The 12,961-nt window shown below is 47.7% G+C and overlaps 1 protein-coding gene across 4 annotated transcripts in view; it reads left to right on the top strand.

Moving 5' to 3' along the window:
• LOC134352849 (exocyst complex component 3-like) overlaps positions 1-12,961 on the top strand; it is a 93,316-nt gene that overhangs the window by 52,999 nt on the left and 27,356 nt on the right. For all 4 annotated transcript variants that reach the window (XM_063060357.1, XM_063060356.1, XM_063060358.1 and 1 more), the window contains exons 6-8: positions 6,792-6,892; positions 9,994-10,104; positions 11,025-11,160. In XM_063060357.1, coding sequence (XP_062916427.1) covers positions 6,792-6,892; positions 9,994-10,104; positions 11,025-11,160 — 348 coding nt within the window. The remainder of the gene's footprint in view (positions 1-6,791; positions 6,893-9,993; positions 10,105-11,024; positions 11,161-12,961) is intronic.

The raw sequence follows: 12,961 nt of genomic DNA, 5'->3' as shown, positions 1-12,961 counted from the left end.
CCGATGTCCGTGTTGTCAGTGTGAGTGCGGTGATATCTGATGTCGGTGATGTCAGTGTGAGTGCGGTGATATCTGTTGTCGGTGATGTCAGTGTGAGTGCGGTGATATCCGGTGTCGGTATGTCAGTGTGATGTCGGTGATATCCGATGTTGGTGATGTGACAGTGAGTGCGGTGATATCCGATGTCGTTGATGTCAGTGTCAGTGCGGTAATATCCGATGTTGGTGATGTCAGTGTGAGTGCGGTGATATCCGACGTCGGTGATGTCACTGTGAGTGATGTCGGTGATATCCGATGTTGGTGACATCAGTGTGAGTGATGTCGGTGATATCCGATGTTGGTGACATCAGTGTGAGTGATGTCGGTGATATCCGATGTCGGTGATGTCAGTCTGAGTGCGGTGATATCCGATGTCGGAGATGTCAGTGTGAGTGATGTTGGTGTGAGTGATGTCGGTGATATCCGATGTCAGTGATGTCAGTTTGAGTGATGTCAGTGATATCCGATGTCAATGATGTGACTGTGAGTGCGGTGATATCCGATATCGGTGATGTCAGTGTGAGTGATGTCGGTGATATCCGGTGTCGGTGATGTGACTGTGAGTGCGGTGATATCTGATGTCGGTGATGTCAGTGTGAGTGATGTCGGTGATATCCGGTGTCGACGATGTCAGTGTGAGTGTGGTGTTATCCGATCTCCGTGTTGTCAGTGTGAGTGCGGCGATATCTGATGTTGGGGATGTCACTGTGAGTGTGGTGATATCCGATATCCGTGTTGTCAGTGTGAGTGCGGTGATATCCGATGTTGGGGATGTCAGTGTGAGTGCGGTGATATCCGATGTTGGTGATGTCAGTGTGAGTGCGGTGATATCCGATGTCTGTGATGTCAGTGTGAGTGCGGTGATATCCGGTGTCGCTGATGTCAGTGTGAGTGATGTCGGTGATATCCGATGTCGGTGATGTCACTGTGAGTGATGTCGGTGATATCCGATGTCGGTGATGTCAGTGTGAGTGCGGTGATATCTGATGTCAGTGATGTCACTGTGAGTGATGTCGGTGATATCCGATGTCGGTGATGTCAGTGTGAGTGCAGTGATATCTGATGTCGGTGATGTCACTGTGAGTGATGTCGGTGATATCCGATGTCGGTGATGTCAGTGTGAGTGATGTCGGTGATATCCGATGTCGGTGATGTCAGTGTGAGTGATGTCGGTGATATCCGATGTCGGTGATGTCAGTGTGAGTGCGGTGATATCCGGTGTCGCTGATGTCAGTGTGAGTGATGTCGGTGATATCCGATGTCGGCGATGTCACTGTGAGTGATGTCGGTGATATCCGATGTCGGTGATGTCAGTGTGAGTGCAGTGATATCTGATGTCGGTGATGTCACTGTGAGTGATGTCGGTGATATCTGATGTCCGTGTTGTCAGTGTGAGTGCGGTGATATCTGATGTCCGTGATGTCAGTGTGAGTGCGATGATATCCGATGTCTGTGATGTCAGTGTGATTGCGGTGATATCCGATGTCGGCGATGTCACTGTGAGTGCGGTGATATCCGACGTCGGTGATGTCAGTGTGAGTGCGGTGATATCCGATGTCAACGATGTCAGTGTGAGTGCGGTGATATCCGATATCGACGATGTCAGTATGAGTGATGTCGGTGATATCCGATGTCGGTGATGTCACTGTGAGTGATGTCGGTGATATCCGATGTCCGTGTTGTCAGTGTGAGTGATGTCGGTGATATCTGATGTCGGTGATGTCACTGTGAGTGATGTCGGTGATATCTGATGTCCGTGTTGTCAGTGTGAGTGCGGTGATATCTGATGTTGGGGATGTCAGTGTGAGTGCGGTGATATCCGATGTCAGTGATATCAGATGTGAGTGATGTCGGTGACGTCACTGTGAGTGCGGTGATATCTGATGTCGGCGACGTCACTGTGAGTGCTGTCGGTGATGTCACTGTGAGTGCAGTGATATCCGAAGTTGGTGATGTCACTGTGAGTGATGTCGGTGATATCCGATGTCGGTGATGTCACTGCGAGTGCGGTGATATCCGATGCCGTTGATGTCACTGTGAGTGCGGTGATATCTGATGTTGGGAATGTCACTGTGAGTGATGTCAGTGACGTCATTGTGAGTGATGTCGGTAATATCCGATGTTGGTGATGTCAGTGTGAGTGCGGTGATATCTGATGTCGGGGATGTCAGTGTGAGTGAGCTAATATCTGATGTCGGTGATGTAACTGTGAGTGCGGTGACATCCGGCATCGGTGATGTCAGTGTGAGTGCGGTGTTATCCGATGTCGGTGATGTCAGTGTGAGTGCGGTGATATCCGATGTTGGTGATTTCACTGTGAGTGATGTCAGTGATATCCGATGTCGGCGATGTCAGTGTGAGTGATGTCAGTATTATCCGATGTCCGTGTTGTCAGTGTGTGTGCGGTGATATCAGATGTTGGTGATTTCACTCTGAGTGATGTCAGTGATATCCGATGTCGGCGATGTCAGTGTGAGTGATGTCAGTATTATCCGATGTCCGTGTTGTCAGTGTGTGTGCGGTGATATCAGATGTCGGTGACGTCACTGCGAGTGCGGTGATATCCGATGTTGGTGATGTCAGTGTGAGTGCGGTTATATCTGATGTCGGTGATGTCAGTGTGAGTGTGGTGATATCCGATGTCCGTGTTGTCAGTGTGAGTGCGGTGATATCTGATGTCGGTGATGTCAGTGTGAGTGCGGTGATATCCGTTGTCGGTGATGTCAGTGTGAGTGCGGTGATATCCGGTGTCGGTATGTCAGTGTGATGTCGGTGATATCCGATGTTGGTGATGTGACAGTGAGTGCGGTGATATCCGATGTCGTTGATGTCAGTGTCAGTGCGGTAATATCCGATGTTGGTGATGTCAGTGTGAGTGCGGTGATATCCGACGTCGGTGACGTCACTGTGAGTGATGTCGGTGATATCCGATGTTGGTGACATCAGTGTGAGTGATGTCGGTGATATCCGATGTCGGTGATGTCAGTGTGAGTGCGGTGATATCCGATGTCGGAGATGTCAGTGTGAGTGATGTCGGTGATATCCGATGTCAGTGATATCAGTTTGAGTGATGTCAGTGATATCCGATGTCAATGATGTGACTGTGAGTGCGGTGATATCCGATGTCGGTGATGTCAGTGTGAGTGATGTCGGTGATATCCGGTGTCGGTGATGTGACTGTGAGTGCGGTGATATCTGATGTTGGGGATGTCAGTGTGAGTGCGGTGATATCCGATGTTGGTGATGTCAGTGTGTGTGCGGTGATATCCGATGTCAACGATGTCAGTGTGAGTGCGGTGATATCCAATGTTGGTGATGTCTGTGTGAGTGATGTCGGTGATATCCGATGTCGGTGATGTCAGTGTGAGTGATGTCGGTGATATCCGATGTTGGTGATGTCAGTGTGAGTGCGGTGATATCCGATGTTGGTGATGTCAGTGTGAGTGCGGTGATATCCGATGTTGGTGATGTCAGTGTGAGTGCGGTGATATCCGATGTTGGTGATGTCAGTGTGAGTGCGGTGATATCCGATGTCAACGATGTCAGTGTGAGTGCGGTGGTATCCGATATCGACGATGTCAGTATGAGTGATGTCGGTGATATCCGATGTCGGTGATGTCACTGTGAGTGATGTCGGTGATATCCGATGTCGGTGATGTCACTGTGAGTGATGTCGGTGATATCCGATGTCCGTGTTGTCAGTGTGAGTGATGTCGGTGATATCTGATGTCGGTGATGTCAGTGTGAGTGATGTCGGTGATATCTGATGTTGGGGATGTCAGTGTGAGTGCGGTGATATCCGATGTCGGTGATATCCGATGTGAGTGATGTCGGTGATGTCACTGTGAGTGCGGTGATATCTGATGTCGGCGACGTCACTGTGAGTGCTGTCGGTGATGTCACTGTGAGTGCAGTGATATCCGAAGTTGGTGATGTCACTGTGAGTGATGTCGGTGATATCCGATGTCGGTGATGTCACTGCGAGTGCGGTGATATCCGATGTCGGTGATGTCACTGCGAGTGCGGTGATATCCGATGCCGTTGATGTCACTGTGAGTGTGGTAATATCCGATGTCGGTGACGTCAGTGGGAGTGCGGTGATATCCGATGTCGGTGACGTCAGTGGGAGTGCGGTGATATCCGATGTCGGTGATGTCAGTGTGAGTGATGTCGGTGATATCCGATGTCCGTGTTGTCAGTGTGAGTGATGTCGGTGATATCCGATGTCGGTGATGTCACTGTGAGTGCGGTGATATCTGATGTCGGTGATGTCAGTGTGAGTGCGGTGATATCCGATGTTGGTGATGTCAGTGTGAGTGCGGTGATATCCGATGTTGGTGATGTCAGTGTGAGTGCGGTGATATCCGATGTCGGTGATGTCAGTGTGAGTGCGGTGATATCCGATGTCGGTGATGTCAGTGTGAGTGATGTCGGTGATATCCGATGTCGGTGATGTCAGTGTGAGTGCGGTGATATCCGATGTCGGTGATGTCAGTGTGAGTGCGGTGATATCCGATGTCGGTGATGTCAGTGTGAGTGATGTCGGTGATATCCGATGTCAGTGATGTCAGTTTGAGTGATGTCAGTGATATCCGATGTCGGTGATGTCAGTGTGAGTGATGTCGGTGATATCCGATGTCGGTGATGTCACTGTGAGTGATGTCGGTGATATCCGATGTCGGTGATGTCACTGTGAGTGATGTCGGTGATATCCGATGTCGGTGATGTCACTGTGAGTGATGTCGGTGATATCTGATGTCCGTGTTGTCAGTGTGAGTGCGGTGATATCCGATGTCTGTGATGTCAGTGTGAGTGCGGTGATATCCGATGTCGGTGATATCCGATGTGAGTGATGTCGGTGACGTCACTGTGAGTGCAGTGATATCTGATGTCGGCGACGTCACTGTGAGTGCTGTCGGTGATGTCACTGTGAGTGCAGTGATATCCGATGTCGGTGACGTCACTGTGAGTGATGTCAGTGATATCTGATGTCGGTGATGTCAGTGCGAGTGCGGTGATATCCGATGTCGGTGATGTCAGTGCGAGTGCGGTGATATCCGATGTCGGTGATGTCACTGTGAGTGCTGTCGGTGATGTCACTGTGAGTGCAGTGATATCCGAAGTTGGTGATGTCACTGTGAGTGATGTCGGTGATATCTGATGTCGGTGATGTCAGTGCGAGTGCGGTGATATCCGATGCCGGTGATGTCAGTGCGAGTGCGGTGATATCCGATGTCGGTGATGTCAGTGTGAGTGCGGTGATATCCGATGTCGGTGATATCTGTGTGAGTGCGGTGATATCTGATTATCAACTTCACCACATTTAGTGTGGGTCTTTACTTTGGGGACAGCTTCGTCCCCTGTGCAGTCCGCAAATGTAACAGCATGTAGTGCTATGGGTAACCCCAGGTAATTTCTAAAGTAAGTACATGTTCAGCACAGCATTGTGGGCCGAAGGGCCTGTATTGTGCTGTAGGTTTTCTATGTGTCTCTGTGTTCGTGGTAAGAATCTGATTCTGGACACTAATGTTGTGCTTCTGAGTTTTCTGTCCCCTAGGAGCTGTTCATGCGCCCATTAATTTATGACAAATATCTTGTCCTTGGTAAGGTGTTCTCCCTTTGTTCAGTAGGAATATTGTCGGACACAAAATATTGAAATAAGCAATAGCTTTTGAAATTTATATTGAATTATCTACAGCAGTGGGAATCTGCTGAGGGTCTTTAAAAGAGTGTCCTTATGAACCAAAACTTTCATATCTACCTTATTCTTCAGTGACTTAGTTATAGTCACAATAATTGCATCGTTTAGACTGATCCTTGATGATAAAGCTCCTTCTTTGTACACAATCCCTGACAGGAAAGCTTGCTTTTTAGCTGGATCCCGGGTGGGAAGTCTCTCGGGTCCCAGTGGAGAAAGTCCATTTTCCCATTCCCTGATGGGAAGAATCCCTTGAAATGCAGTCGTTGCGGTGAGTGAAGTCATCCGCGCTAGTCCAACCATCAGACTCCAAATCGACATGCAACTCGTGTTCTCATTATTACTTATTTTTAATTTGTACAATTTGTCTTCTTTTGCACATTGTCATATTTTTTCATAACCTCTAGAGTATTTCTTTATTCTACTGTGAATGCCTGCAAGACAATGAATGGCAGGGCTGTTTATGGTGACATATACATAATTTGACAAATTGATTTTGGCTTTGATACTTGATAGTGGGACCCCTTCTTTAAATGGGTTTTTGATACTCAAAATGCACAGGAAATATGATATCAACATACGTATATGTCACTGTTTTCTTGTGGGCATTCACAGTAGATACAAAGGAACAAAATAAAATCAATGAAGAGCTAAACAGAGACAAAGATTGACAAACAGTCAATGTGCAAAAGAATATGTTCATGTAAATAAAAAATAAGTAAATAGGCAGATACATTCACACATAGTTACATACGTAAGTAGGTAGGTAGATAAATAAGTTAATAAAAAGGATGCATACGAGTTGTAGACTCCTTGAAAGTGAGGGCATAGGTTGTGGAATCAGTTCAGTGTTGAGATGAGTGAAGTTGTCCACGCTGGTTGAAAGGTAATAACGGAGGAAACTCTCTCCTTATTGAGGGTCCCTGATGGAGACACTCCATCCTTAAAATAACCCCATTTTGAGGGGAGAGCCTTCTTTGAGGAGCATTTTCTTGGGCAGACTGTCTCTGTACGTGTGCCCCTTTCCAGTTACTGGTTTCCATCTTCTCTTCAGACACTTAAGAAGCACATTGAGAAGTCGGCTGCGATCACAGAGGAACTGGAGGCTCGGATCGCTGAGAGCAGCCTCCACATCCTGGCTAACTTCCTGCACAGGTACTTTCCCCAGACTGACTCAGATAGGTGTCCTGGGCTTGGGGAGATGTTGCTCATTGGCTGCAGGACACTTTGGGGCATCCTGTGGTTGTGAGAGGAAGCTTCTGAATTGCAATCAGATCCAAAGGCATCTCCTACACTCAGCACTAGTTCAATTCACTTCCTGACTCATGCGACTGACTCAATTAGTCATAGTTAAAAGAAACTAAACTGAGCAACTTGTTGTTGTTGTTGTGTCTAATTACAGCCACCTCAGCCTACACAATCCACTTGTGTTATAGAACAGGACAGGCCCTCCAGCCCACAATATTGTGTCGATCTTTTAACCTACTGTAAGGTCAATCTTCCCTCCCACATGGCCCTCCATTTTCTTTCATCCATGTTACTATCTAAGAGTCTCTTAAACATCCCTAATGTATCTGCCTCTATCCACCCCAGGCAGGGCAATCCACACACCCACCACTCTCTGTGTAAAAAATCTACCTCTGACATCTCCCCCATAACTTTCTTCCAGTCACCTTAAAAAAATTGCCTGCTTGTTGTAGCCATTTCTGTCCTGGGAGAAAGCTTCTGGCTTTCCTCTGTTGTCTATGCTTCTATCATACTGTGCACCTCTATCAAATTGCCACATATTCTCCTTCGCTCCAGAGTGAAAAGCCCTAGCTCGCCCAACCTATCATTATAAGACATATTCTTCAATCCAGGCAGCATCCTGGTAAATCTCCTCTGCATCCTCTCTAAAGCTTCACATCCTTCACATGAGTTGAGCAGAATTGAACACAGTCCTCCAAATGTGCTCTGACCAGAGTTTTAAAGAGCTGCAACATTACCTTGTGAGTCTTGAATTTAATCTCATATTAACCCTTTCTGCCCTGGAAAAGGCTGAAAATTTCTCTCCCGGTGTCACACCAGCCTTTGGGATCCTGTGAAAAAAATTAGCTGCCATGTTTCTCAGATTACAATAATGACCACGTTACTATTGAAAAGCAGCTCTTGAACTCAGTCCACCGACTAACCAAGGCCAACACACTGTACACCTTCTTAACCACCCTATCGACTTGCATAGCATCCTTCACCATCCTTCACCATCCTTCACCCTTTTCCTGTGACACTGATACAAGATCAGCACCTGAGGTGCTGTCAGTGTGGAGTTTGCATGTTCTCCCTGTGACCATCTGAGTTTTTCCTGGGTGCTTCAGATTTCCTGCTACATCCCAAAGACTTTTAGTAAGCCATTTCTAAATTTCCCCTGGAACATAGGTGGCGACAAGAAAACAGCGGAGAGTTGATGGTCAACTGAGACAGTAGATTCTAGGGAGCTAAGTAGGGGATTGGAATAAGCTGAATGATCCCCTTTATAGATTTATAGAAATGTACCACCCAGCTACCGGCCCTTCAGCCCACTAAGTTTGTACTAACCTTTTCGTTCATCTACACTAATCCTATTTGCCCCCAATGGGTCTGTATCCTTCCATGCCTTGTCAGTCTGTGCCCGTCGAAATGCCTGTTCAATGTAGCGATTGTATCTGATCACATGACCACCTGGCAGCGAGGTCCACAAAGCCAGGGTTATAAGCTCCTATCTACCTATTCAATGCTCCCAATGACTTGCCACTCAAATAGCCTCCTACAGCCAAGTTCAGCTCCTGGCCTTCATGTGTAGCTTAGCTACACATTTCTACTGTTGGGAGAAGGGGCAAAGGCAGGTTACTGGTGCCTTAAGACCAGTCGCTTCAAGCAGATGGGGCTCGTCAGCTGTGGTTGGCAGCTCATCTAGGAGAAGGAAAACTCCGATCTCAAACCTCCGCTGCCATGGGGAAGGCTTCGGGAGTAAACCCTGGGGAAAAATCCAGAGCTGTCCTACGTTGAGTTCAATGCTGACTGGCAACTCCTGTGACATCACTTGTGCCGAAAACTGTAACGGTCCTGACCGTTTCTTTGGAGAGGGTGTGGGCAACTGCCTGCTCTCCATATCGTACTGCCTTGGCTTGTAGATCACACAGACAACAAGGATGTACCATCGATCCAGGTCAGTGGAGGGGTTATTGCAGGGGTTATTGAATTTCTGAAACTCCCTTTCCCCTTCATCCAAGTCAGGTCTTCTTTTCACATAGAGAGTGGTACGGACCCAGAGTGGGCTGCTGGGAAGCAGCAGCAGCGGAAGCTGAAGCTGATATAGTGGGATTTAACAGGCATTTAGACAGGGAGTGGAACTGGCACGGAATGGAGGAATGTGATCCAGTGCAGTTTAAATTGGCATCATGTCCAGCACAGAGAATGTGGGCTGAAGGGCCATTGTATGTTCCATTTTCACCAAGATCACTGACTCATCCCTCTGCTTATTGGCTGGGTGTAGAAATTTCAATTCATCAGGTTGTACAGTATGTCTGCTCAAAATACACAGATCCCGGGCTAATAGCTAATTATTCTCTCTCTCTCTCTCTCTCTCTCCCCCCCCCCAACCCTTTCCTTCCCCCACGCTATTTATCTCTCTGTCTCTCACACTGCTTCTCTCTTTCTCTCTGAGTCCCTGTCTCATTCACTGTCCTTGGCCCTCTCTCTCTCTCTCTCTCTCTCTCTCTCTCTCTGCTTCTTTTTGTGTCTGTCTCTGTCCATCTGTCTTTCCCTCTCTGTTTCTGCTTCCATCTGTGTCTCCCTCTTTGTCTTTGTCTTCGTCTCTCTTTCCCTCTCTCTCCCTATCTTTCTATCTCCTGCTCCCACTCCCTCCCCTCTGCCATCCCCTCCCCTCACCCTCTCACTCCTTCCCTTTCTCTTTCACTCCCACTCTTTCTCTACCCACCTCGCTCACTCTTTTCTGCCGTCTGTCTGTTTGTCTGTCTCTCTGTTTCTCTCTCCATCTCTGTTTCTACCTCTGTCTGTGTCTGTCTCTATCTCTCTTTCTCTGTCTGTCTCTGTCCCTCTCTGCCTTTCTATCTCCGAGTCTCTGCTTCTGCCTGCAAACCTCTCTCTGTCGTTGTCTCTCTTTCTCTGTCTGACTATCTCTCCACTCCTCTCTCTCTTCTGCTCTCCTCCTACTCCACCTCCCCTCCCTCTGTCTCTCTTGTTCTTTTTCCTTCTCCCTCTAACTCCCTGTCCCACAGTTTCCAAGTGAATGTACAGGAACTTTATGGTCACTTTGCTGTAACCACAGCTAGTATGGAATGTGTGGTCCCGCAGACAATTGCTGTCGTCAACTGCTGCCCTGCCTTCAGGTAATTTCATGTCACTACTCACGAACAACTGACTGCATGCTCACTGCAGAATCCCCGTGTCAGTACACTCAACGAAACACAGGGCTGACAACTTTATAGAAAATACCGAACTGACATCTCTACAGAAAACACGGGCCTGACATCTCTACAGAAAACACAGGCCTGACATCTCTACAGAAAATACGGGACTGACACTCTTTACAGAAAACACAGGACTGATATTCTCTAAAGAAAACACAGGACTGGCACCCTCTACAGAAAGCACAAGCCTTCACAAACTCTACAGAAAAAACATGACTGATATCCTCTACAGAAAACACAGGACTGACACTCTCTACAGAAAACACAGGACTGCAACTCTCCATAGAAAACACAGGACTGACACGCTCTACAGAAAACACAGGATTGATATCCTCTACAGAAAACACAGGACTGAGATCCTCTACAGAAAACACAGGACTGATGTCTCTACAGAAAACACAGGACTGACATCCTCTACAGAAAACACAGGACTGATATCTCTACAGAAAACACAGGACTGACATCCTCTACAGAAAACACAGGACTGATAACTCTACAGAAAACAGGCCTGGCACTCTCTACGGTATTGAGGGGGCTATTGCTCTCTACAGTAAACACAAGTTTATCACTGGCCTCAGTATATACAGGGCCAGGTCACTCCACTATACTCAAGCATCTCCCTCCATAGCAGTTCTGGGGCAGGGTTACTCTGTACAATATCCAGGACTGGTACTTCCTCTACTCTGCTCTTTCCAACACATACAGGGCCATTTCCCTTGCAACGTGCAGGCAGAGACACAGACACAGTTCCAACCTACAAACACCGGCACATCCATACGGACCAGCATTCTATGCTGGCCCTCTACGCCCACCCTGCTGACCCTGCCATTGTTTTGCAGAGACTACGTCGAACGGCTGATCCAGAAATTCTCCCCAGAGGGCGAAGAGTGGGAGAGGAAGATCATGGAGGCACTGAACAAGGTTGAAAGAGGAGGCATTAAGCTCTTAATGGAGAAACTCTTCAGTGAACTGAAGGTTTTTATTCTTCCTTTCATCACAGTAACGTTTCAGGAAAATAGCAAAAGAGGATACAGATTAACATAAAGCTTTAGGGTGAAAGGTGAGATATTTAAGGGGAGCCTGAGGGGAGTTTCTTCACTCAGAGAGTGGTGAGAGTGTGGAATGAGCTGCCAGTACTAGTGGTGGATGTACAAGATGGTAAGAGGCAGAGATCAAGTAGACAGCCAGAGAGTTCTTTCCTGGGGTAGAAATGAAGGGTTAAAACTTTTAGGTGTTTGGAGGAAAGTTTAGGGGGATGTCAGAGAGAATGTGCTGCCAGGAGTGGAGGTAGGGACAGATACATTAGGAACATTTAAGAGACTCTCAGATAGGCATATGGATGGAAGAAAAATGAAAGGTTATGGGTGGGAAGGAATTGTTAGATTGATCTTAGAGTCGGTTAAAGGGTTGGTACAACATCGTGGGCCAATGGGCCTGTACTGTGTTGTACTGGTCTGTGTTCTTTGTGGGTTCAACTATAACATTTCAGACAAGTTTCGACAGGTACATGGATGGGACAGGTATGGGGGGATATGGTCCAGGTGTATGTACATGGACTGAGATCAGCATAGACTAGATTGGGCAGAAAGGCATGCTTTGGTAATATAGTACCCTGTGACTATATAAACCTGTGCTGATTGTCAGAGGAAGTTTAGAACTCCGATATCTGACTGGCTTGGGACTTTGGTGTTGGACTGTCAGATACTCGGCTTTATGATTAATACCCAAAATAGTTTATAAGATGTTACACAGTATTATAACAAATTTCACAGTGAGGCCAGTAAACTTAAAGGGACCGTGCTCAGTTTAAGGAGCATAGGGAAACATCTCATATTTTACCGGCGAAGTCTCCAACCTGGCAGGATGAACATCGAACTCTTTAACTTTCAGTAACTGCTCCCCCCTCTGTACCTTTTTCCCTTTCTCCTTTCTCTCCCCTCCCCTCCTGATCCACCAGCCCTCATCACCCTCTTTCCCCTCTCCCAACCCCTCCATCTGCCCATCATCCCCACCTCCCTCCCTCCATTCCCTGCCCCAGCTTCCTCCCCTGTCAGATTCCATCAGCCGTAGCCCTCTGGCACTTCCACCTGTCCCCTCTTATCTTCTGACATCATTCCCTCTTTCCCCTCCTCCACCTGCCTATCACACCCTCCCCACCTGGGTCCACCTATCACCTGCCAGCTCTTGCTCCCCTCTTCACTCCACCTCCATACTGGCCATCTCCCCTCTACCTTTCCAGTCCTGATGAAGGGTCTCATCCCAAAATGTTCACTGTCCATTTCCTTCCACAAATACTGCCTGATGCATTGAGTTCATTCTGTGCCTTTGTGTGTTACCGCAGGAAGCAGATAGTCGGGAAGAGAGAATGGAACCCAGGAACTGGGGGTTCACTGACTCCAAAGGGAATGTGAGAATAGGGACTGGGAGAGCAGCTGAGGGGGCCCTGGTGGGTGTAAGGAATGCGAGAACCCGGTCAGCCGGAAGAGAGCACTGCAAATATTACTTGGTGATCCAATTGGTGGACCATCGGGATTTGTGGATGATTGTGAGTTTTACTGTACTGCACCTGCATGGCACAGCATTCCAAAGATCTCATCAGTCTTGATGAGGTGTCCCGGTCCAAAACATAGACTGTTTATTCTCCTCTATAGATGTTGCCTAACCTGCTGAGTTCTCCAGCATTTTGTGTGTGTTGCTGTGGATTTCCAACATTTTGTGTGTGTTGCTGTGGATTTCCAGCATTTTGAGTATGTTGCTCGGATTTCCAGCATTCTGC

Source organism: Mobula hypostoma, chromosome 10 (genome assembly GCF_963921235.1).
Source record: "Mobula hypostoma chromosome 10, sMobHyp1.1, whole genome shotgun sequence".
Taxonomy (NCBI): Eukaryota; Metazoa; Chordata; class Chondrichthyes; order Myliobatiformes; family Myliobatidae; genus Mobula; species Mobula hypostoma.
The sequence above is the reverse complement of the archived record's forward strand: the minus strand, read 5'-3'. Positions and strand labels throughout refer to the sequence as shown.